The 27,253-nt window shown below is 40.8% G+C and overlaps 1 protein-coding gene across 2 annotated transcripts in view; it reads right to left on the reverse strand.

Moving 5' to 3' along the window:
- Nucleotides 1-1,083: 1,083 nt before the first annotated feature.
- The window catches only part of LOC140732219 (uncharacterized), a 483,152-nt gene continuing 456,982 nt past the window's right edge, over nucleotides 1,084-27,253 (reverse strand). For both annotated transcript variants that reach the window (XM_073054524.1, XM_073054523.1), the window contains one exon: nucleotides 1,084-1,501. In XM_073054524.1, the coding sequence (XP_072910625.1) occupies nucleotides 1,325-1,501 (177 nt within the window). In that variant the 3' untranslated portion in view covers nucleotides 1,084-1,324. The remainder of the gene's footprint in view (nucleotides 1,502-27,253) is intronic.

Raw genomic sequence — 27,253 nt, forward strand, 5'->3', positions numbered from 1 at the left:
CCATCAAGATTAAAACAAGACAGGACAAGTTAAACACAAACAAGAGAAAATCTGCAGATGCTGGAAATCCAAGTAACACACAAAATACTGGAGGAACTCAGCAGGCCAGGCAGCATCTGTGGCAAAGAGGAGAGCTGATGTTTCGGGTTGAAACTCCTCAGCAGGACGCAACCACAGACAAGTTGGAGACTGAAGACAAAAGAGACTAGAATCTAGAAGGGAAACAAAATGCTGGAAGAACTCAGCAGATCAATTAACATCTGTGGAGGCAAAATGTGTAAGTTAAAGTTCTGGCTTGAATCTCTGCATTAGTATTGAGAGGGAACAGAAAAGATTCCCGGTATATAGTCGTACATAGGAGGATGGGACACAGGGCTGGTAACAGATGGATTATGGGCAGAGAGCACTAGGTGAAGAGAAGAAATGATGAGACAAATGAACAATGGGAGAAGAAAACTAGGTAGACAGTCAAGTGTTTGCGAGAAGAGAACACTGGGAGTGTGGGTTGCCTGGATTTGGAAAATTCATTATGAGTACAATTGGAATGTAAGCAACCTCAGCAGAATTGGAGATGCTTGTTCTTCACATTTACATTCAGTCTCTCTATAGTAATGAAGGAAGTTGAGGACAGACAGGTCAGTGTGGAAGGGAGGTAGAAGAGTTAAAATAACATACAACTGGAAACTGGATATGACCATTGTGGAAGAACACAGCTGTTCTATAAAATGGTCATGAGGTAGAGCTCTTTTTTAATCACAAACTCCATCAAAAGTCAATTCTTCATATACTTGTAGCAATTTTCAGCAATTTGTGTTTTGTTGCAGATGCAGTATTTGACTTTTTGTTTCAATTCTGCCCAACCCCCCCCTCAAATCGTCATTTTTAAGATAATTTTACAGAAGTGAATACAGTACCCCAGAATACTTGTATCTCATTTTAAATCGGTTCTGTAATGCCAGACAAAATCCCATTGTTGACACAAGCATAAGATGCAACACTGAAGACACCATATTGTTAATGTTGCCAATACCCGGCCTGTATCAGCAGTGAAATTTATACAAAATACTGTTGGAATGTCTTGGGTTTTAATATTCACAGAATTTTTATTTGAAGCTTCCAGTTCTTAAAGCAATAAACTTTTTTTTAAATTCTCAAATTAAGTCAAATGTACAGATAGCTTGCTCCAAGTTCAGTGCCAGGAATATATCCACAGCAACATGTGGTAACAGGGACTCTGCCTCTCACTCATAAAATGTAACTTCTTTAGAAAAGGGTTTCTTTACTTGCCATATTTGGGTAAAAATAGTCAGAAATGTTTATTGAATTATTCCTGTTGCATTTCCTCATCCTCACTGGTCTCTACAAAGTCATCCTCGATGTTCTCAATGGGAAGTTTCTCGCTGTCTGACAAGTCCAGGTCTTCACCGGGTCCCAGCTCCTCCAGCAACTGCTCTGTGTGATCCAGCAGGGAGGTATCATCACATTTCACCTTCATGTAAAGCTGCAAAACACAAATAAACTATTAAGCTGATAATATTTAACAGTTTAATACATAATTCAATCAATTGCAATTATAAATAATCACACTGTAAATAAAAAGTCATTGTTCATTAGTAAAACTCAGAAAAGTTGCAAAGAGCAATTTTAGGATTATAACTAAAGTAGAAAACACTGGAAACTGTTAGCACGTCAGGTCCATCTGCGGGAAGAGAAATAGATTCAATGGTTCTAGTCAAAGAACGTTTGTAGATTGGAAATGTTAACTCGGTTTCTCTCGTTGCAGTTGCAGCGTGGCCACTGAATTTTTCCAGGATTTTCTGCTTTTGTTTTTCTGATTGTTTTTCTTTGTACTTATTCTTTGATTGAGTACAGGATCTTATTTAGGGTTTAACTTTGATGATCAGTCTCCACCTAAAATCAAATTTTTGGAAGTAAAGATGCTATGTCAGTACTGACAAAATAAAGACAGTTTTGATAGTTCCATTTCTACCATTGGAAAGCTAACTTATCTGCTGGCATTATAAATCCAGCGTGCATAAGTACAAATGAGGTAGAATGGGTTTTCTGGGTCGGTTCTGAGTTCTTGGGAAGGGGATAAACATCCCTTTAAACTTCACTTATTGACACATGCAGCACATGAACTGTAGAGAGATTCCAACATTTCTATGTTTAGTTCAGATTTCCAGGTGTCTTTCTTAATTCCCATATTTTCCAATGCAGGAAGGAACAGGTCTGGTACATGCAAGAAATAAAAAAAAACACCCTATACAAAAAACAAAGCCCTACTCAAACAAAGCAGCACATTATTTTTCCACAACAGATCCTACATCACTAGCATAATGAGTGCACTCAAAGTGACCGTCAGTCTTTTGCTTATAATCACATACTACAAAAGAAAGTGTGAATGGGTGAGGACAAAACAGATGGAATATAAGTTAAAAGAAGTGAGGGCATTCACCTTGATGGGAAAAACAGAAAAAGCAGTTTTACTGGGTGAGAGATACAGAACATAGAAATCTACAGCACATTACAGGCCCTTTGGCCCATAAGGTTGTGCTGACCATGTAACCTACTCTGGAAACTGCCTACCACATAGCCCTCTATTTTTCCAATATAGTACTGTTACTGTTCAAACGTAACATAGATGCCTTTGTACACAAGTTACTTAAAGTTATTATTTCCAGTCCAGCAAGCAATTATGAAGACAAATAACCATCACTGCAGTAGGATTGAGTAAAGAAGTAAAATGTATTACAGTAACTATACAGGAAGATAACACCCAGGATATTGTGTGTACTGGTTTGCTTCCTTACCTAACAGGAATAACATACTCGATTTAGTAGGGGTACAGAGAGGAGTCACAGATTAATTTTGGAATGACAACTTTGTAGATTTTGAGTAGACAAGTCCTATATTCTCTAGAGATCAGGAGAATGACAAGCAATCTTATTTAAATTTATTAAATTCCTGCAGAATTCAGCAGTCTGAATGTTGGGAGGATGTCTCCTCTAGCTGAGGAGCTTAAAACCTGGTGTCACAGTCCCAGAATGAGGGAAGTCATTTAGGGTTGCAATAACAAGAAATGTCTTCACTCAGAGGGTGGTAAATCTTTGAAATTCTCAACTATGGAAGGCTTTGGAGGCTCATTTACTAAGTTAATTCTAAACAAAGACCTGGGTATTGAAGAGAATTATGGTATTAGGGGTTAATGCAGAGTAGTTGCTCTGAGGTAAAACATTAGCCATAATGATAATGAATGGTGGAGAGACAATTTTTAAACGAGATCACCTCTCTTTCTGTTTCTAGTTTTTATGTAACATATTATGTAATTTTGTCCATGTATCAACAGTCACCGTATATTACAATAACATATAAAGCCTTTTCAGCTATTTCTAGGAGATCTAATAAAGTGCTTTGCAGGTGTCAATTAGATTTAGTGCAGGTAGACTTCAGTTAGCTTGTAACTATGAACACTCAGTAGTTCCTGTATTCTGGGAGTTCACAGGCTGTCTGGATGATACTGTCTGAGTTTTGATACTTTTGTGGAACGCTTTGACATTGATCTTCTTGTGGCAATGTTTCTGGCACCGATCTTTTGTGACCAAGTTGATGGAAAAAATACAATACATTAACACAAGAAAAGTTGCAGATGCTGGAAATCCAAGCAACACACACAAAATGCAGGAGGAACTCAGCAGGCCAGGCAGCATCTATGTTTGGAGAGTAAATGCAATCTTCTTGTTCTTATTCTCCAAACACCATTTTTCTAGTTTCCTGACCTAGAACTCAATTTAACTTAATACTGATGGAGACAGGTAAGTAAAAAAGGAAGCATTTTGTATTGCATTATAAAATTATAAGTGAAATAAAAAACAATATCTTGAATAAACTGTCTCTTTTCTTCATTTTCAGAAGGCTTGCCGATAGGATAATTGTATAATATGTTATTAATTCACCAGAGAGAAAACAGTAAGCTGAGCCAATGCATATTTCCACAAGATAGGTGACAGAATAGGCCATGGGATGTAAAATGAAGTGCACACAGATAGATTACCTAAATGCGTAATGCAGATAAGTAGAATCTATAGAAAGCAAACCAGAGCTAATATTTCAGGAAGAAGGTTAGGATCAAATCAGTGATAAGCTGCAGAGTAGATGGACAGGAATAGAGTCACTGCTAGGGTGTGGGGGGTGCAGGGTGTAAGGACTGCCCGGACATGTTAATGAAGCCATCTTTGTTGATAAAGTATTGAGGACAACACATTACCTCAGTGGTTGGTAAGTTTTTGCAGAAGATACTGAGAGGCAGGATTTATGAACATTTAATATGATTAGGAATAGTCAGCATGGCTTTGTCAAAGGCAGGCTGTGTCTTACGAGCCTGAATGAATTTTTTGAGGATGTAAGTAAACACATTGATTAAGGTACAGCATAGGGTGTGGTGTATATGGATTTCAGCAAACATTTGATAAGGTACCCCATGCAAGGCTTATTGAGAAAGTAAGGAGGCATGGGATCCAAGGGGACATTGCTTTGTGGATTCAGAATTGACTTGTCCACAGAAGGCAAAGAGTGGTTGTAGACGGAGTAATATTCTGCATGGAGGTCGATCACCAGTGGTGTGCCTCAGGGATCTGTTCTGGGACCCTTACTCTTCGTGATTTTTATAAATGATCTGGATGAGGAAGTGGAGGGATGGGTTAGTAAATTTGCTGATGACACAAAGGTTGGGGGTGTTGTGAATGGTGTGGAGGGCTGTCAGAGGTTACAGAGGGCCATTGATAAGATGCAAAACAGGGCTGAGAAGTGGCAGATGAAGTTCAACCCAAATAAGTGTGAAGTGGTTCAATTTGGTAGGTCAAATATGATGGCAGAATACAGTATTAATGGTAAGACTCTTGGCAGTGTGGGGGATCAGAGAGATCTTGAGGTCTGAGTCCATAGGACACTCAAAGTTGCTGTGCAGGTTGACTCTGTGGTTAAGAAGGCATACGGTGCACTGGCCTTCATCAATCGTGGGATTGAGTTTAAGAGTCAAGAGGTAATGTTGCAGCTATATAAGACCCTGGTCAGATCCCACTTGGAGTACTGTGCTCAGTAGTGGTCGCCTCACTACAGGAAGGATGTGGAAACTATAGAAAGGGTGCAGAGGAGATTTACAAGGATGTTGCCTGGATTGGGGAGCATGCCTTATGAGAATTGGTTGAGTGAACTCAGCCTTTTCTCCTTGGAGCGACAGAGGATGAGAGGTGACCTGATGGAGGTGTATAAGATGATGAGAGGCACTGACCGTGTGGATAGACAGAGGCTTTTTCCCTGGGCTGAAATAGCTCGCACAAGGGCACAGTTTTAAGGTGCTTGGAAGTAGGTACAGAGGAGATATCAGGGGTAAGTTTTTTGTGCAGTGAGGTGAGTGGTGAGTATATGGAATGGGCTGCTGGTGAAGGTGGTGGAGGCAGATACAATAGGGTCTTTTAAGAGAGTCCTAGATAAGTACATGGTACTTGGGCTATGGGTAACCCTAGGTAATTTCTAAGGTAAGGACATGTTTGGCACAGCTTCATGGGCCAAAGGGGTGTAGGTTTTCTATGTTTCTAAGTAACAAAAACAAATTGGGTCAAAGCTGTGATATGGAATCCAAAACTGCGGGAAAAACACAGCAGTTCAGACTGTCTGAGTGCAGGGAGAAAAGCTGAGCTAATAACCCAAGGTGATGACGTACAGCAGAAGCAGCCAGTCTGAAAACAAATAAAGAAAGTGAGTTACCCTGAATCTAATATTGAGAGCAGGAGGATGCAAAATGCCTCGGTGTGTCTAGACAGAACATGAGGTGCGGCCTTTGGGCCTTGTTGGAACAGTGCAGGATACCACAAAACAGGTGGATGAAGTTTGGAGTTGAAAGGTGAAATTAAGTGCCAAACAGCTGGATGTTGTCTCCACTATACAGTAGCAGCCAATGCAGTCTGGTTAATCCCTAAACGGAGCACTTCGTTTCAGTCCATTGGGGTGGGGGAGAGCATGGAACTTTGAAGTTCCATATGCCTATCACTTTAAAGTTTGTACCTCATCTTTCATCTGGACATATTACAAACTTTTGGACACAATATCACATTTAAATATTTCAGTCAAATCACATTCTCTGTATCAGAACAGCAAGTCCTACTTTGGTCAGATGGTCATTGCTAATAGCTCTGATGTGAATTTTACTGTCTCTTTTCACTTCCTCTCTAACTTTCCTTATTAATATACCAACCATAGCCTTATCAACAGTTTATCAATACAGCAACCCAGATGCCCCCCACCCCCCTTAAGGATAGCATCTTTATTCTATATATCCTTCCCTAATTTACACCAACTTTTCTTTTTTTCCCAGTTCTGATGAAGGGTCTTTAACTTGAAAAGTCAACTCCATTTCTCATTCCACAAATACTGCCTGACCTGCTGAATGTTCCTAGTATTTTGCTTTTATTTCAGATTTACAATCTGCATTTCTTTTTTCATTTTAAGTACTTCAGATCAACTTAAGTGGTCAAATTGACGAACTACGAATGATTTGATAAGAAGTGTATTGGAAGATGCAGGTAAATAGGAATTACAGATGGAAGTGAACGTTAAGAAAGTGTGCTTATACTGAATCCATTCATAATCAGTCAGGATATAGAAATTATATGTTATATCTTTTTACCTACAATTGTTTGCAAATTGTCATAAATTTCTTATATCATTCAATAAAATGCCAAAACATAGGAAGTGTCAAACTTGTAACTGAGGTAAGGGTAAATAAAGTAGTATTCCTAGAATTGAACACAAAGACTTTGCTCTACATGTGGCCTGTGAGATATCTAACCCATGGCTGAAAAAATGTATGTTTTCTCTCTCTCATAATGAATAATAAAACACTGCAGTAGAGAAAAAAATCCCCTGACCGACATGAAAATTTATAATTTGATCCCAGCAATACTAAAGGAAGTACGGCTATGGGGTAGCGCAGAGAGCTTGCAACCAGATCTGCTGCATGCCATTACTTATTGTTAAATGTAACTCACCATTGTGTAAACCTCAAGAGTATCTTGTCTTTTGGAAATTTTGCAGAAGATTGCAACCTTGAAAGATAAGTCACTAATGATTATCCCCACCCAATGGTGGTTCTTCCTAAAAGTATAATTGTGAGGAGGAGAATGGGAATGTCCATAGCACACATGAAGTGGAGGGAAGACAAGGAACAAAGCATAATTGTGACATTTGTGACTTCCGAGTTAATTGCAATTGATGATCAACACCAGAAGTCAGACTTTTAAAACCAAATTTAAACAGCATGAACTTTCAAACAAGTTTCTGATAAATCTTCTTTCCACTCTGCTATAGCTCATACATCTATGATATTTCCTCTCTCTACTGACACTTCCGATCAAACAGGCATTGCTTCAGTTCTGACCTGATTTTACTGTTTTCCCTCATTAATCAATCAGACAGTTGGCTATACAGCTTATCAGCTCAGCCATCTAGCCCTCATCCTATCAAAGCTATTCCCTCTATCCTGATCACCTTTCCCCCATCCTTGTTGTATCCCAAGTTACCTTGTGGAGATTTTAGAATCAATCTAGAAACCACAAATTGTTCTTTTAGACAGCATAGTTTCTGGGCCTTGTTGGATACAAAGTTTAATGAATTAACATTGTTTACTTCGTATGAAGAGTGAATCTGGTCAGGTTTGACAGGGGTTGATGCACTAGAAATGAAAGTAGATACTTGATTCTGAAATGAGAGTCCTCTCATTGAATCAGGCTTTAAATAGTAATAATAAAATTGTAAGAGACTTGAAGTAAACAGCAATCAATTGGATAGGTATATGGATGGTAAGGGAATGGAGGGCTATGGTCCTGGTGCAAGTTGATGGAAACAGGCAGTTTAAATGGTTTCAGCATGGACTAGATGGGCCAAAGGGTCAGTTTCTGTGCTGTACTTTGCTATGACTGTGACACCATGTGTCTTTGGATATGAAAAATTTTGGAAAGACACAAAAACTTGAAATACTGATATTGAATGGAAAAGTTCAATTTTTTTTAATATATAGGGAGAATTAGGGTCAAACTAACTTAGAGAGAAAGTCCAATCACAAACAAGAGAAACTCTGCTGATGCTGGAAATCCAAGCAACACACACACACAATGCTGGAGGAACTCAGCAGGTCAGGTAGCAGCTATGGAAAAGATTGCAGTCAACGTTGCAGGCCAAGACTCTTCAACAAGACTGGGAGAGAAAAGGATGAGGAGTCAGAGTAAGAAGGTGGGGGGAGGGGAGGAAGAAACACAAGGTGATAGGTGAAACCATGGTGGGGGAAGGGTGAAGTAAAGTGCTGGGAGGTTGATGGGTAAAAGAGATAGAGGGCCGGAGAAAGGGAATCTAATTGGAGAGGACAGAAGGACTTGGAAGAAGGAAAAGTGGGGAGGAGCACCAGAAGGAGGCAATGGACAGGTAAGGAGATAAGGTGAGAGAAGGCAATGGGAATGAGGAATGGTGAAGGAGAGGGGTGGGGCATATTACTGGAAGTTCAGGAAATCGATGTTCACGCCATCAGGTTGGAGGCTACCCAAACAGAATATAAGGCGTTGCTTCGCCACCTGAGTGTGGCCTCATCGCAACAGTAGAGGAGGCCATGGACTGACATGTCAGAAAAGGAATAGGAAGTGGAATTTAAATGGGTGGCCACCAGGAGATCCTGCTTTTTCTGGCGGATGGAGCGTAGGTACTCCGGAAAGCCGTCTCCCAATCTATGTCAAGTCTCACCGATATACAGGAGGCCACACCAGGAGTCCCAGATACAGTAGATGATCCCAAAAGACTCACAGGTGAAGTGTCACCTCACTGGGAAGGACTGTTTGGGGCCCTGAATGGTTTTGAAGGAGGAGGGGTAGGGGCAGGTGTATCACCTTATTTCCTTACCTGTCCATCACCACCCTCTGGTGCTCCTCCCTCTTTTCTTTCTTCCATGACCTTCAGTCGTCTCCTATCAGATTCCCCCTTCTCTAGCCCTGTATCGCTTTCACCAATCGACTTCCCAGCAGTTTCCTTCATCCCTCCCGTCCACCTGGTTTCATCTATCACCTTATGTTTCCTCCTTCCCTCACCCCTCATTCTTACTCTGACTTCTCATCTTTTTTCTCCAGTCCTGATGAAGGGTCTCGGCCCAAAACGACAACTGTACACTTTTCCATAGGTGCTGTCTGACTTGCTGAGTTCCTGCAGCATTTTGTGTGCGTGCGTGAATGCGTTGCTTGGAAGGAAAGTCATTCTTTACTCCTTCTAAATTATATGTACACAAAATTCACCATTCTCTCACTATTGTTAACAATACGTCCTAATGTTGTAATTAGTACTTTTCATGATAATTGCTAAATATTACCTTTGAGTTTTAGTTTTACATGTGTCTAAAATAAATGCCAGTTAGACACATTAGGTGCCTCATTATAGAAGAAATGATGATTGTGAAATGTTTTGGAACATCCATTACATGCAATCAATCTATTGCTAAAGCAGACCTTCACATTTTATGATAACAGTCATGGTGCAATCCATTCACTTTTATGTTACTTGAGACAAAGCATAATTGAATTGTTAAAATGTATTGGGCACATAGAAATCGCAATGCATCTGTTAGAAAAAAATACCGATTAAATTGTTTTTACGATTTGGCAGTGTTCATAAGGTATATTTGAATTGTAGAGCAGTGATGGTTTTATGTAGCAAATACTAGCTAGAAGCAGTTACCATTCTTTCATTTGGCCAACACCTGTCCGAATGTTAAAGGTTCATTTTACACCTTCTTTCCTTTCTAGCAATAAAAGTAGTATTTTTAATTTGCTAATATCTTTTTACTCATTTTTATTCTGCCAAAATAGAATGCAATGTGAATACTCTGTTAAAATCTGTGCAATTCTCTACTTAATCTCAGTATTTTTAGGAACAAACTTGCATTCACACCATGCCTTTTACTCCATAACACACTTCAAAGCCAATGAGATGCACTTGAACAACAATCACTGTTGTGAAACTGCAGCTCACAGTGTTCAGTTAGGGACATACAGACAACAACAAATGACCAGAAAACTATTTTTCAAACAGATGTATTTGAGCAATGAATATTGGCAGAAAATCCAGGGAGAATTCCCTGCAAGTTGTTTTTCCAATGCAATTTGATTTTGGAAGATTATTGAGCCAAAGCACATTCCTTTATATTTGATTAAAAGCAGATCTAGTAGTTCCCTATCAACCAGTGCTCAAGCCTCCTCTCTGACACATTGGCCCTCCAGTGGCATTCAATAAGTAGCACTTTCATAACACTTCTACTACTTCTTAGTGTTGAAAAAGAGATGGAACTTGTGGACTGAATTCCAGCTCCTGATCCAAACTAGCTTCAATGTTTTTTTAATATAGTCAGGGACAGCTGAGAAAATCCTCAGGAAAACAGCAAAACAAAATAAATGTTCATAGTAACACAAATGGAGAACTCAGCAGATCAGGCAGCCGCGATAGAGAAGTAGAAACAGTCTGAAGTTCTGGGCCAAGACACTTCATCAGGACTGGAGAGGAAGAGGAGGGGAAGGAGTACAGGCTGTAAGGTGAGAAGTGAAGCCAGGTGAGGGGAGGTAAGTGAGAAGCTGGAGGTGAAAGGTGGAAAAAATGATGGGCCGGAGAAGAAGGAATCCCATAGGAGAGGAGAGCTGAAGAAGCATATAGCTTTGACCAAGCTATTTGAAACCACAATTACAGAGATAAATAGAATTAAATTATAATTGCTATTCATACTGGATATGGAACAAAATCCTTTCTGTGATCCATCATTGCTGCTTGTATAATTTATTATATACACCAGAGGAAATAAAAACAACTTGGTATCTAGATCCAAGCATCAGTTGTACCACTAATAAAGTCAGTCATTGTACAATACATGGTTTAGATCTTCCTTTGAACTGGAGTTGAAAGTTCCAGACCAGGATCACCATAAAATATGCAGACTTCAGATACCTCCCAAATTCCAAACTGGGCTTAAACCAGCAGGAAATGTTTGATGCAGCATTTGTTGCTAAGCTACAATAGCTTTCTTAGTAGGAATCACGCTGGCAGGTCTTCTCTACCAGAGGCTTTCTAGCTATGGATTATGATAAAGGAGATACAAAACTGTTCACCTGTGAGGACCATACACGAGGAATCTTCGAACAATGTTTTTGCAAGCTAAGGTTTCCTCATGCTTATACCAAAGATAAATAAAGATTGCCAAGGACACCACACTGCGTGGCATTTAGGTTTTGCAGAATGGGTTCAGCGAGACCTACTTTCAACTGTTAACTGTTTCTGAGACTTCAACAACTCAAGCTGACCATTGACAGCGCAGCCATGCAAATTTTAGGACCGAGATGGAGAATTCTATGAGGCTCCACAAAGGCTGATTTGTGTGTCATCATGTGTATAAATGGGATATACTGTATGTACTATTTCACAATCTATTCCTCTGTCGCATTCATTGTCTTAAAACTACAGCTATTGTTTAGAAGAGTAGCTTAATGATTAGCTTACATCATTAAAATGCCAATACAGAAACCTATCATCTTAAGATCTCAACGGTGGAGCTGGCAGCAGATGATTACACATCACAACCGCAGTGAAGGTGGAAGAAGGCTGCAGCATTGAAGGATCCCCCGTCATCTTTCATTCCATGCCACTGGACCCTGACCCTGATCTATTTGCTGGCTACCTGTGCACCAGCCTCGCACCCTCATGTTAAACAAAGCCTTGTACAACTGTTCTCCATTACGTAATACTACTGTTAGAGTTAATACACTCCCACCTCCAGATAACTTTATTAGGGGCTTTACAGCTTGAGATGTAAAGTGATTGCTAGGTAACCCAAAGAGATGACCATTACTAAGCAAAGACATGCAATGTCTTGATGCTACTGAGCTCTGGAGACTAAGAATAAAACAAAACTGTTTTAAACCTTAAAAGCACTTTGTTCCCACACATATCACTCTTTCTTGCAAGTAGCATTAAATGAAAATGAACAATGGATTTAACATATATGAAGCAGTTAAAGAGTTAAAAAACTATGATGTCAACTAATCACTTATCACAGCTACTAAGACAGGGATCAGCAATTAAAACTGTTTAGTCTATAAGAACATCATATTACTCAAGTATGGATGCATATCTAATGTTATTAAAGTATTACCTTGAATTAAATTGATTTCTTTCAAATTTAACAGAGCATTAAAGCTATTTCAATAGTCTGAATTGAAACATTAAACTCAATTAATATAAGAATGACAAGTTTGTCGATAAGACTTTCACGACTCCCCAATGACCAGGATACCCATTTTTACAACTGAATAGTTGTGCTAAACACAACTCCTAAATGTAATGCCTCATGTCTCTGCTGCATGCCTCATTCACAATCACTGCTTAGGAGAAATTAATAACAAAGAAAGTGATCTGTGGAAAAAGTCTATTAAATTAATGTATGATGTTACATTATTCAGTACCACGTTAATAAGAAAAAAACTGTAAGTAAGACTGTACCTGAATATTATTTATTGTATTTACAGTAAATTGCCTTTGGCACTGGGTAGATAAATACAGTCAAGATACCTGCTGCTGAATTTGTTAAATCTGCGAATGCTATTTTCATTGCCTACTTGGGTCACTCTTAAGGGCTATAGGAGTTAGGAATACAATACTTAAGTCCATCATATTTCATTCTCTAAAAATGACTATCACCCTGCAAAACACCAGAGACTCTAGCACAGCAGTACAAATTTACGGCAAATGCCTAAGATATACATAACTTGAACCTAAATGTACAACTGAAATAGCTTAGGCGTCAAAAATTGCATTTCAAGCTGTGCCATTTTATCTCAAACCCTTAGATCATCTATTACAAGAATTTGTTCATCTTTGCTTATTTTCTAGGAGATGAGAATTTAAGATTCAATTGGCAACTTCCCTGCCCCAATGCTTTAATGTACATCCAAATTTAAAAATGCCCACTGAATATGTCATGCAATCAGGCACGGCGTAAGCAAACAACTTAACGAATGACAAAGATCATCCCTCATGGAGTTGAATAATCCTCGTATTTACATGAAATCAATGATGTACAAGAATGATTCATGGAACTACATCCTGATCATTCTAATCACAGTCTGTATAGCGTAAAGGCCAATTCAAAAGCTGTTGACTAATATAAAATTCTAAATTATTACATTTTATTCTTTCACATCAGTAGGTACATGTTGTAAATGTACATCAAATAGGTCAGAGCTCTGTGAGGCTTAACTGGTCTCAGAATCAAAAGAGACCTAATCAAAAGAGACTGTTGTGGTCTGTTGATCTTTTTCTCTCTCAAGCTCACTGTATTAAAGACTTCCCCATAAAAGCAAAGATTTCAAGCACTCCTGCGAGTTGTTCAGATATATCGTCATTCCACAGTTGTGAAAGTAGATAGTAAAATAGTTGAAGCACTGGTAAAAGTAATATATATAACGTGGGGCACAGTGGTACAACTAGAGAATTCACTGCCTCACAGTGTCAGAAACCTGGATTCAGTCCTGAACTTGGGTGCCATTTGTGTGGAGTTTGCATCTTCTCCTCCTGATGTTCCAGTTTCCTTCAACATTGTAGAGACATGGTGGTTGGTAGGTTTTATGGCCCAGTACAGGCCTAGCGTGAAGGTGAATATGAGAATTTGGGGAGAGTTGATGCACATTGTAAAGACATGGTGGTTGGTAGGTTTGATGGCCCAGTACAGGCCTAGCGTGAAGGTGAATATGAGAATTTGGGGAGAGTTGATGCACATTGTAGAGACATGGTGGTTGGTAGGTTACATGGCCTTAGTATAGCCTAATGTGAACGTGAGTGTAAGAATCTGGGGAGAGTTGATGAGAGCTTGGGGAGAATAATAATTGAGATTAGGATTTTCATAAATATGTGATGGATGACTGGTGTGAACTCAGCAGGTTAAAATGTCAATTTCTGTGCTCTGTGTCTCTATGAAACCATGACTTTAGATCAACTATTTTAGTATTGCCTAACATCATTTTAGCATGCGGGCAGGTCACTCTGATTTAGGGACTCTCAGTCCATGGCTTGTGCAATTAGCTCTCACCTTGGTTTAAGTGTGGTATAATTGATCTATTCTCCACAATTATCCATCTCCACAATGATTAGAGATGGATGGGCACAAAGACATGACTAGGGGCTTGGAGAAATATTGGTGTGGGGCTTTGAGAGATGTTGGGTAGGTGAAGGGTTTGTAAATATGTTAGCAGAAAACACTTGGAGGGCTAATTGGGTGGAGAAAAGCTTGTTGAAATTATTGAGGATTAGGGCTACAGATTAGTGGAGTGAAACAAACCATCGCGAAAGGGGTTTGCAATAATTGACTGGGACTGGACAGATGATTTGTCAGGAAGCCAGGCTGGGGGAAGTGGGGGCAGTGTCGAGGAGAGGTTATTGGGAGAATGATTACAAGGTGGATGGGTTTGCTGTTCTGAATTTGAGGCTGGGGACACTGATAAAGGGTCGATAATGATAGTAAACTGTAAAGACATCTGACTAGAGGACACTTGATCCCTCACATCTCTGGCAGAGGCCCAAGTATGGTTGTGTCCTTTAGGGAAGTCCAAAGCAGATCTTAAGTCTTCAGTTAAGATCTACTGCTGTAGTCTGGTGGGTTGTATGTGTGTGGGAGAAAGACTTGCACACAACTGTCTCACTGACCTCACTGCATACAGCTATTGGCGATAATCCGTTATCCCTGTTGCAAGGTAGTTATTCTGAGTGATGGCTTTTGACTTCTACCTGAAAATGGCCCTCCAAAATCAGCAGTCTGGGCACTCATGTATTAAAATACCAATATGTATTTCAACATCTACAGCAGACGTGGTCTCAAAAAAGCCGGATAAATAAACTTCTTTATTCTTCTACCACAGACCTGTTATGATCAACTCCAATATACCCACTGCTCACTCTGCCAGCGTGTTAGTCTTTTATGTTAATGTACCAACACACGAGGTCCTGCTATGCAAATGGGCATCCCTCTCTACAGACGCACTCCTAACAGAGAAGACATGGCACACAGGTCATCCATACGATTTCCTTACAACCACATCTCCAGTTCAAGACCTCTCCCTATCAGATGTTTTATGCAGAAATTTGGCCTTGTGGTTTAAACTCCAACATTAATGGATTTGTAATCTTGAAAATCACAAGATAATTTCTGCAAGATTGCTTATGAGTGCTGTAAGCAAACCTAAACCTGGAAAAATAGAATGACAGAATGAATTATGCTCAAAGGCCGAATTTACTTCACAATTACCAACTCAAAAACTTTGAAGGAAACTAAAATCTACGGTATGTACAACCTTAGTTGAAGAAGTAAATAATAATCACTTATTGCCTGACCTTTTAATTGTTTTTGGAAAGAATTGAATTGCAATTACAGATGGCAATTGTTTGCTTTATGCCACTTTGCTTTTACAAAAGACCTACATTAGTAACCTGTTTTCACATTACAACGAGGATTTTCACTTTTACGAAAATGTTTCCCATATAAAATAATGGTTCTTCACTTTACGCCATTTCGGCTTAAGAAAGGTTCCATAGGAACGCTCTACCTTTGTAAATGGGGGTGGGGGGTGACACCTATACTTTACGTTAAACAGAATAACAGTACACATGGGTGGGTACGAAAGCTGTGATTCAGCTACAGAAGACCAGCAGGTGACTCTGAAAATGCAATTTGATCATCTCATTCTGAATATTCCACCAATTTTAACTGAAGCCCACTCTGGTTAAATGAAAAGAGAACTAAAATTAAAACCAATATTGTACAACTCAGAGAGATATTAGGGAAGTATTTGAAACTACTTGTTTAGCTTCAGTTTTAATGTAAGTGCTCCAGCAACATATTAATGCTTCATAGAGTCATAAAAAAGTATGGAACAGAAACAGGCCCTTCAGCCTATCTAGTTCATGCTGAAACATTTTAACTTCCTTCTCCAATCTAACTGAACCTGGACCATAGCCCTCCGTCCCCTCCCATCCATGTACTTATCCAAACTTGGCTTAAATGTTGAAATTGTATTTCCATATACCACTTGCCTGTTCCACACTTTCATGACCCTCTGAGTAAACATGCTTCCCCTCACATTCCCCTTAAACATTTCACCTTTCACACTTAACTCATGACCTCAAATTGTAACCCCACCCAACCTCACTGGAAAAAGCCTGCTTACATTTGCCCTATCTATACCCCTCATAATTTTGTATACCTCAATCAAATCTCCCCTTCATCTTCTATGTTCCAAGGAATAAAGTGCCAACCTATTCAACCTTTCCTCATAACTCAGGTCCTCCAGTTCCAACACATCCTTGTAATTTTTCTCTGTACTCCTTATTTACATCTTTCCTGAGGGAGAATGACCAAAACTGCACACAATACTCCAAATTAGGCCTCACTAACGTATTATACAACTTCAACATAACATCCTATCTCCGGTATTCAATACTTTCATTTATGAAGGCCAAAGTGCCGATAGCTTTCTTTATGACCGTATCTACCTGTGATGCCACTTTCAATGAATTTTGGACCTGTATTCCAAGATTGCTTTATTCTACCACACTCCTCAGTGCCCTATCATTCACTGTGTAAGACCTATCCTGGTTACCCCTACCAAAGTGTAACACTTCACACTTGTCTGCATTAAATTCTATCTGCCATTTTTCAACCCATTTTTCCAGCTGGTCCAGATCCCACTGCAAGATTTGATAGTCTTCCTCGCTATCCAGTATACCCCTACTCATAGTGAAATCGCAAATTTGTCGATCCAGTTTACCACATTATCATCCAGATCATTAATATAGATGACAAACAACAATGCATCCACCATTGATCCTTGTTGCACCCCACTAGTCACAGGCCTCCAGTCAGAGAGGCATCCATTTACTACCACTCTCTGGTTCCTTCTACAAAGCCAATGTCTAATCCAATTTACTACCTCATCTTGGATGCCAAGTGACTGAACCTTTTTGACTAACCTCCATGTAGACAACAACCACTGCCTTGCCTTCATCCACTTTTGTGGCAACTTCTTCAAAAAACTCCATAAGATTGGTTAAACGTGACCTACAATGCATAAAACCATTCTGACTATCCCTAATCAGTTCTTCCCTATCCAAATACTCACATGTCCGGTCCCTTAAAATACCTTCCAATAACTCTCCCACTACTGATGTCAGGCTCCCTGGCCTATAATGTCCTGGTTATTTTTACAGCCTTCCTTAAAGAGCAGAACAACACTGGCTATCCCCCAATCCTCTGGCACCTCATCTGTGGCTAAGAATGATACAACATCTCTGCTAGGCTCCTGCAATTTTTGCACTGACCTTCAACAGGTCCCGAGGGAACAACTTGTCAGGCTCTGGGGAATTTGCCTCAAGATAGCAAACATCTCCTCCTCTGTAATCTGTATGGGGTCAATGACCTCACAACTGCTTTGCCTCACTTCTATAGACTCTGTATCCATTTCCCGATTAAATACAGATGCAAAAACATTCCATTTAAGATCTCCGCATCTCTTTTGGCTCCACACATAGATTACCATTCTCATCTTGCAGAGCATCAATTTTGACTCTTGCAATCTTTTTGTTCTTAACATATCTGTAGAGTCCCTTAGGATTGTCCTTTGTCTTGTCTGCCATGGCAACCTCATGTCTTATTTTGGCCTTCCTAATTTCTTTCTTAAGTATTCTTCTGCATTTCTTACACTCTACTGGTACCTGATTTGTTTCTACCAGCCTATACCTGCTCCACACCTTTTCTTTTTGTTAACCAGGGCCTCAATATCTCTTTGAAAAACAATGTTTTTGTTATGCCTTTGTTTTGTTCAATGTGCCTGATCTGCTTTGTTCTTTATTTTGTGCGGGAAGAGGGATTGGGGTCGATGTGTCTGATCTGTTTTGTTCATTTTTTTGTGCGAGAGGAGGGATTTGGGCGTTGATGTGCCTTATCCGTTTTGGTTCGTTGTTTTTTTTTTACGGAGAGGTAGGATTTAGGGGTGGATAATTGTGCTGCTTTTCTATTCTTTCTTGGTTAAATGGCTACCCAGAGAGTTGAAGAATTTCAGAATTGTATACTTTGATAATAAAAATGAATCTTTGTTCCCTAAACCTGTTATCTTTATCTTTTATTCTGACGGGGACATATAAGCTTTGTACTCTCAAAATTTTACTTTTGAAGGCCCTGCACTTATTAAATACACCTTTGCCAGAAAACAGCCTGTCTCAATCGACACATGCCAAATCCTTTCTGATACCATTCAAATCGGCCTTTGTCCAATTTAGAATCTCAACCTGCAGACCAGACCTATCTTTTTCCAAACTTACTTTGAAACTAATGGTATTATGATCACTAGGTACGAAGTGTTCCCCTACACAAATTTCTGTCACCTGCCCTGTCTCATTCCCTAATAGGAGATCAAATATCACACATTCTCATTGGGAGTTCTATATACTGATGAAGGAAACTTTCCTTAATACATTTGACAAACTCTATCCCATCTAGTCCTTTGAAAGTATGGGAGTCCCTACTATGTGGAAAGTTAAAACCCCCTACTATAACTACTTCTGCTCCTTGCAACAGTCCGCAATCTCTACAGATTTGTTCCTCTAAATCTTGTGGACTGCTAGGTGGTCTATAATATCACCCATTAATATGCTCATACCTTTCTTATTACTCAGTTCCACTCATAAAGTCTCACTAGACAAGTTCTCCAGTCTGTTCTGACTGAGCACAGCTATGACATTTTTCCTGACTAGTAACACTATCCCTCCTCCCTCTCTGTAACATCTAAAACAACGGAACCTCGGATTACTGCGCTGCTATTCTTGCCTCTCCTGCAACCAAGTCTCACTAATGGTTACACTATCACAATTCCATGTGTTGATCGATGCCCTGAGTTCATCATCCTTTCCTAGGATACTTCCTGTGCTGAAGTGTATGCAACTCAGAACATTAGTCACTCCATGCTCAACTTTTTGATTTGTGACTTTGTCTGAGGCCTTAACAACATCTGTCTCCACAATCTCTCCATTATCTGTTCTGGCACTCTGATTTCCATCTCCCTGACCTCTAGTTTAAACTCTCCACCATCCCCCACCTCCATGAAGCACCAGAAAACCTTCCTGCAAGGGTATTAGTCTCCCTCCACTTCAGGTGCAAACAGTCTCTTCTACCTTCCCTGGAAGAGACCCCGATGATCCAAAAATCTGACACCCTCTTCCTACACCAATTTCTTGCCCACGTTAAACAAAATGATCTTCCTATTTCTGGCCTCATCAGCATGTGGTCCAGGTTGCAATCCTGAGATCACAACCCGAGAGGTCCTGTCCTAAAATTAGCACCTAACTCGCTGAACTCACTGTGCAGAACCTTGTCACTCTTCCTACCTACATCACTGGTGCCTATATGGACCACGACCTCTGGCTGTTCACCCTGTTCACTTAAGAATGCCGAGGACTCGAACCGAGATGTCCTGAGCCCTGGCCGGGAGGCAATGTACCATCTGGGAATCTGATTCTCATCAACAGAACCTCCTTTCTGCTTCCCTAACTAATGATTCCAGATTCAGCTTCTGAAGGAGCATGTTGCAGCACTGAAGAAAGAACTGGATGACCTCAGGTTTATCCGCGAAAACTAGGGTTTTCTGGACAGGACCTACAGTGAGGTTGTTACACCGAGGAGACCGGAAGAGAGAAAGGGGGTGACGAAGAGGAAGGAAAGGATGCTTGAAGTACAGGAAACCCCAGGGGATGTACCTCTCGTAAACAGGTTCACCTTCTTGGAAGCTGTCAGGACAGAAGATACTGCCAGTCTGAGAGGCGGACAGGTCTGCGAGCCGAAAATTGGTGCAGAAGCAGAGCCGAGGAGTCAGACATCAGGAAGAGCCGTGGTAGTAGGGGACTCCATAGTAAGAGGTACAGAAAGGGGTTTCTGTGGCAACAGGCGAGATTTAAGGATGGTGTGTTGCCTCCCTGGTGCTAGGATCCAGGACATCACGGACTGATTGCAGGGAATCCTCAAAGGTGAAGGTGAACAGCCGGAAGTGGTAGTGCATGTCGGCACAAATGACATTGGGAAGAAGAGGAAGGACATTCTGCAGCGGGACTTCAGAGAACTTGGAAGAAGGCTGAAAAGCAGGACTTCCAGGGTGGTTGTCTCTGGTTTGCTTCCAGTTCCTCGTGCTGGAGAGGGCAGGAATAGGGAGATAATGGATCTGAATGTGTGGCTGAGGAACTGGTGCAGGAAGCAAGGATTTACATTCTTGGACCACTGGGATCTGTTTTGGGGTAGGGATGAATTGTATAAAAGGGACAGGTTGCACCTTAATAGGTGGGTGACCAGCATTCTGGCAGACAGGTTTGCCACTGCAACACGGATGTGTTTAAACTAAGTAGTGGGGAGGAGGGGATGAACTGGAAATATAAGGATGGAGTTCAAGGGAAAGTGAAAATAAGAAAAGTTAAAAAGGACAACAAAATCAATGGAGTAGAAAGCTCAAGAAGAGATCATACAGTATGGCCAAGTGAAATAGGAATTGATATGAAAGGAGAGGGGAGTACCAAATTAAAAGTATTATATATGAATGCACGAAGTATAAGGAATAAAGTAGATGAGCTTGAGGCTCAGTTGGAAATTGGCAAGTACGATGTTGTGGGAATAACTGAGACATGGCTTCAAGCGGACAGGGCCTGGGAAATGAATATTCAAGGATATACGTCTTATCGAAAGGACAGACTGACTGGCAGAGGGGGTGGGGTGGCTCTGTTGGTGAGGAATGATATTTAGTCCCTTGTGGGGGGGGCATAGAATCTGGGGATGTAGAGTCAGTATGGATAGAACTGAGAAATTCTACGGGTAGAAAGACCCTAATGGGAGTTATCTACAGGCCCCCAAACAGCAGTCTGGATGTAGGGTGTAAGTTGAATGAAGAGTTAAAATTGGCATGTCGCAAAGGTAATGATACAGTTGTCATGGGGGATTTCAACATGCAGGTAGACTGGGAGAATCAGAATGGTACTGGACCCCAAGAAAGGGAGTTTGTGGAGTGCCTCCGAGATGGATTCTTAGAACAGCTTGAAATGGAGCCTACCAGGGAGAAGGCTATTCTAGATTTAGTGTTTTGCAGTGAACCAGATTTGATCAGGGACCTCAAGGTAAAGGAACCATTAGGAGATAGTGACCATAATATGATTTGTTTTAACCTACAATTTGAGAAAGAGAAGGGAAAATCGGATGTGTCAGTATTACAGTTGAACAAAGGGAACTATGGAGCTATGAGGGAGGAGCTGGCCAAAGTTCAATGGATCAATACCCTAGCAGGGAAGACAGTGGAACAAAAATGGCAGGTATTTCTGGGAATAATGCAGAAGGTGCAGGATTGGTTCATTCCCAAGAGGAAGAAAGATCCTAAGGGGAGTAAGGGGTGGCCGTGGCTGACGAGGGAAGTAAAGGGCAGTATAAAAATAAAAGAGAAGAAGCATAACATAGCAAAGATGAGCGGGAAACCGGAGGACTGGGAAGCTTTTAAAGAGTAACAGAAGATAACAAAAGATAACAAAAAAGGCAATACGCCAAGAAAAAATAGTAAAAAAGTAAACTAGCCAAGAATATAAAGGAGGATAGTAAAAGCTTCTTTAGGTATGTGAATAGCAAAAAAATAGTTAAGACCAAAATTGGGCCATTGAAGACAGAAACGGGTGAATTTATTATGGGGAACAAGGAAATGGCAGATGAGTTGAACAGGTACTTTGGATCTGTCTTCACTAGGGAAGACACAAACAATCTCCCAGATGTAATAGTGGCCAAAGGAACTATGGTAAAGGATGAACTGAAGGAAATTTATATTAGGCAAGAAACGGTGTTGGATAGACTGTTGAGTCTGAAGGCTGATAAGTCCCCGGGACCTGATGGTCTGCATCCCAGGGTACTTAAGGAGGTGGCTCTAGAAATCGTGGACGCATTGGTAATCATTTTCCAATGTTCTATAGATTCAGGAACAGTTCCTGCTGATTGGAGGGTGGCTAATGTTGTCCCACTTTTCAAGAAAGGAGGGAGAGAGAAAACAGGGAATTATAGACCAGTTAGCCTGACGTCAGTGGTGGGAAAAATGCTGGAGTCAATTATAAAAGAGGAAATTACGACACATTTGGATAGCAGTAGAAGTATCAGTCCGAGTCAGCATGGATTTAAGAAGGGAAAATCATGCTTGACTAATCTTCTGGAGTTTTTTCAGGATGTAACTATGAAAATGGACAAGGGAGAGCCAGTGGATGTAGTGTACCTGGACTTACAGAAAGCTTTTGATAAAGTCCCACATAGGAGATTAGTGGGCAAAATTAGGGCACATGGTATTGGGGGCAGAGTATTGACATGGATTGAAAATTGGCTGGCTGACAGGAAACAAAGAGTAGTGATTAACGGGTCCCTTTCGGAATGGCAGGCTGTGACCAGTGGGGTACCACAAGGTTCGGTGCTGGGACCACAGCTGTTTACAATATACATTAATGATTTAGATGAAGGGATTAAAAGTAACATTAGCAAATTTGCTGATGACACAAAGCTGGGTGGCAGTGTGAAATGTCAAGAGGATGTTATGAGAATGCAGGGTGACTTGGACAGGTTGGGTGAGTGGGCAAATGTATGGCAGATGCAGTATAATGTGGATAAATGTGAGGTTATCCACTTTGGTGGCAAGAACAGGAAGGCAGATTACTATCTAAATGGAGTCAAGTTAGGAAAAGGGGAAGTACAACGAGATCTAGGTGTTCTTGTACATCAGTCAATGAAAGCAAGCATGCAGGTACAACAGGCAGTGAAGAAAGCTAATGGCATGCTGGCTTTTATAACAAGAGGAATTGAGTATAGGAGTAAAGAGGTCCTTCTGCAGCTGTACAGGGCCCTGGTGAGACCCCACCTGGAGTATTGTGTGCAGTTTTGGTCTCCAAATTTGAGAAAGGACATTCTTGCTATTGAGGGAGTGCAGTGTAGGTTCACAAGGTTAATTCCCAGAATGACGGGACTGTCATATGTTGAAAGATTGGAGCGACTGGGCTTGTATACACTGGAATTTAGAAGGATGAGAGGGGATCTGATTGAAACATATAAGATTATTAAGGGATTGGACACACTGGAGGCAGGAAACATGTTCCTGCTGATGGGTGAGTCCAGAACTAGAGGCCACAGTTTAAGAATAAGGGGTAGGCCATTTAGAACAGAGATGCGGAAAAACTTTTTCACCCAGAGAGTGGTGGATATGTGGAATGCTCTGCCCCAGAAGGCAGTGGAGGCCAAGTCTCTGGATGCATTCAAGAGAGAGTTAGATAGAGCTCTTATAGATAGCGGGGTCAAGGGATATGGGGAGAGGGCAGGAACGGGGTATTGATTGTGTATGATCAGCCATGATCACAGTGAATGGCGGTGCTGGCTAGAAGGGCCGAATGGCCTATTCCTGCACCTACTGTCTATTGTCTATTGAAACCCCTATCCCCACAGTGTGCCTCTTCTTCCCCTTTCCCTTCTGAGTCACAAAGCCAGATTCAGTGCCAGAGACCAGACTGCTGTGACTCTCCTCTGCTAGGTCATCCTTCCCAACAGTATCCATACTGATAACAGTTGATGAAGGGATAACCACAGGGATAATCTGCACTGGCTCCTTAACCCATTTCCCCTTCCCGTCAAGCAGTCTCCTGTCTCCTGCATCTTGGGTGTAACTACCTCTCTCTATGTCCTATCTATCACCCCCTCAACCTCCCAAATGATCCAGAGTTCATCAAGTTCTAGCTCCAACTCATTAACGGAGAGTATTAGAAGCTGCAGCTGGATGCACTTCTTCTAGATGACGTTGTCAGGGACATTGGAGGTCTCCCTGCCTTCCTATGTCCCACAATGGGAGCATTCCACTATCCTGCCTGGCAACTCACAATAAGAGAAAATCTGCAGATGCTGGAAATCCAAGCAACACACACAAAACGCTGGAAGAACTCAGCAGGCTACGCAGCGCCTATGGAAAAGAGTACAGTCGACATTTCAGGCCAAGATCCTTCAGCAGGATTGGAGAAAAAATGATGAGGAGCAGATTTAAAATGTGGGGGGTGGGGGAGGGGAGAGAGAAACAAAAGGTGATAGGTGAAAACGGAAGGGGGAGGGATGAAGTAAAGAGCTGAGAAGTTGATAGGTGAAAGAGATACAGGGCTGGAGAAGGGGAATCTAATAGGAGAAGACAGAAGGCCATGGAAGAAAGACAAGTGGGGAGGAGCACCAGAGGGAGGCGATAGGCAGTCAAGGAGATAAATTGAGAGAACCGGAAGTTTGAGAAATTGGCATTCATGCTATCAGGCTGGAAGCTATCCAAATGGAATATAAGGTGTTGTTCCTCCAACCTGAGTATGACCTCATCACAACAGTAGAGGAGGCCACAGATTGACATATCGGATTGGGAATGGGAAGTGGAATTAAAATGCTTCATTTGGCGTAAGGAGATCCTGCTTCTTTTGGCGGAGTGAGCATAGCTGCTCGGTGAAGCAGTCTCCCGATCTATGTCGGGTCTCACCATTATACAGGAGGCCACATTGGGAGCCACCGGCCACAACAAACAGTATATGACTCCCCAGCAGTCTCACAGGTGAAATGGCGCCTCAACTGAAAGGACAGTTTGAGGCCCTGAATAGCAGTGAGGGAGGAGGTGTAGGTGTAGGTGTAGCACTTGTTCCGCTTGCAAGGATAAATGCCAAGAGGGAGATCAGTGCAGAGGGACAAATGGACAAGGGAGTTGTGTAGGGAGGAATCCTTGACCCCACTTTCATTATCTACCTCCTCAGCAGTCTCAGTGTCCAGCACACAATTCTCCAAAAGGATCCCACCATCAAACACATTTTTCCCTCCACCCCCACCCCCCTGCCTACTTTCCCCCCGGAGAAATCTGCTGTAACTATTCTAAGATGATACTTTCCACTTCAGGACATCTTCAGAAAGTGCGGCATCACTTCCACTGTCCTTGATAGAGCTCTCTCGTGCATTTCCTCAATTTTTTCAGATGCCTGCTCACAAACTTCTCTTCTCAAAAAAGCAGTAATAGAGTTCTTAGTTGTCACCTTACAAACTTCTACATCCAGCAAAGTCAAAGTCGAGTTTACTGTCATGTGCACAAGTACATGTCAGCACAGTTGCAATGAAAAAAATACTTGGAGCAGAATCACAGGCACATAGTATCATATAAACAGAATTCATGAGAAAAAAAAATTAAATCTAAATGATACACTATTTTTACCTGAAAGCACAGTCAGGACAAAGAAAAAACAAGCCTATTTTAATGCAAAGTGGTCCAGGATTTGCTGAACTGTAGTGATTAGGGGTTTTCCCAAATGGTTCAAGAACAAAATGGTTTAAGGGTAGAAGCTGTTCTTGAACCTGCTGATGTGGGACTACAGGCTTCTATACCTCCTGCCCGATGGTAGCTGTGAAAAGATTGTGGAGCCCAGATGGTGGATATCCTTGATGATCGATAATTTTATCCTTGATTTTACCAAGGCTGGGAGGGATGTGCCTGTGATATATTGGGTAGGGTCCATTACCCTCCAGGTTGCATCCATCCACTACCCACACATTTCAGCTGTCAGATTTCCTCCTCCCCATCTGGTTCCACCTGCACTTCTTCCCTAATGGCTCTCAGAAACACCTTATTTATCAGATTTTAGCAATGGTAGCATTTGTGTCCCAGCTTGTCACCTTCCAATAACTGTCCCCACCTACCCCTGCACCTGGCCACATCTACTCTTTTTCTTCCTTGTCTGCTTCTACCTGTCACCCAACTTTCTCTGTCTCCCAACTCTGTCCCCTTCCTCCTGAACAGGTTCTAACTGTTCATGATGCTTCATCTCTCCTAACTCCACCAATCGCCTACTTGTCCCTCTCTCACACCTTCTCTTCTCCCCTTTTTATTGGCTATCGTCCCTTTTCAGTGCTGATGCAGTGTCTCAATGCAAATCATCAACAATTCCTTTTCTTCCACAGATTCAGTTCAACCTGCTGAAATCTTCCAGCAGTTTGTCTTTTTTTTACTGTTGACATAATATGCATGTTTTAAAATTCACATTTAGATTTAGCTTAGTTTATGATTTATTGATTTAAACAAGAGAAAGAAATTGTGGGGTATATCTATGTATGTCAGTACCTTCAATATAACAGCAAGAGCTCAGCAACATCTTTAAAGTTAATGCATGTGCTGTTGTATGGTGAAATATGGATTTGCACTAACAATTGTCTGGTTTTGTTGAAAAAAACATCTACAAAGTTGTTAATCTTTATAAAGAAACAGATTACACTTACGTCAATTATGCAGCACCCAGTCCAAAAATGCAACTTTCAGAAATCATGGGATCAAATAAGGCATTTCCTCATGTTGATTAGGAATACCCATGGCACATCAAAATGTAAAATGGAGGAAGGATACTGTTTAAGGAATAATAATTACAATGTCTTGAGGCAAGCATTGTTACATAAACTGAGAGTTCTTCTCATTGTTCTCTTTCATATTAGAACATGCCTCTGTTTGAGTAAACAATGTTCTTCATATCACCAAAGCATTTCTTAACAAACTACATTACTGGAACTTTTGTGAAGGCATAAGATTGTACTCTGTAGTTTTCTATCATAAACACAAGGAATGCTATTGGACCACATTTTAAGAGCTGATTCAAGGTCTGTGAAAAGGGAAAGGCATCAAAGGAGTAAATATGTTGAAATTCATTCTATGCTAGTACTTCACATGAGTGTACTAAACAGTCACACTTGAAGAAACATTAATATGCTTCCATTTGTTTTTGAACTTCTGGTATACTCTATCATTAATATAGCACACTTATCCATCTACAATGGTAGAGAAATATTCCACCGGATGCTAAAAGTTAAATTAATATCATGTTATTTAATCCCTGAATACATTAAACTGCATTCTAAATAGCAATGATTCCAAATTCAATATGCCTTGCTTACTCGCATAGGATAATATGGAAACCACACATTATTCAGTGCACATTTACAGCCAAAATGTATTTCAGTTGTCTGGCCAACAATTTATAAATCTTTCATTCTGAATATTAAAAAATGTAAATTTTGCTCTAGGGTGCTTTCCCATTGATATTT

The sequence above is a fragment of the Hemitrygon akajei genome, chromosome 8 (assembly GCF_048418815.1).
Source record: "Hemitrygon akajei chromosome 8, sHemAka1.3, whole genome shotgun sequence".
Lineage (NCBI taxonomy): Eukaryota > Metazoa > Chordata > Chondrichthyes > Myliobatiformes > Dasyatidae > Hemitrygon > Hemitrygon akajei.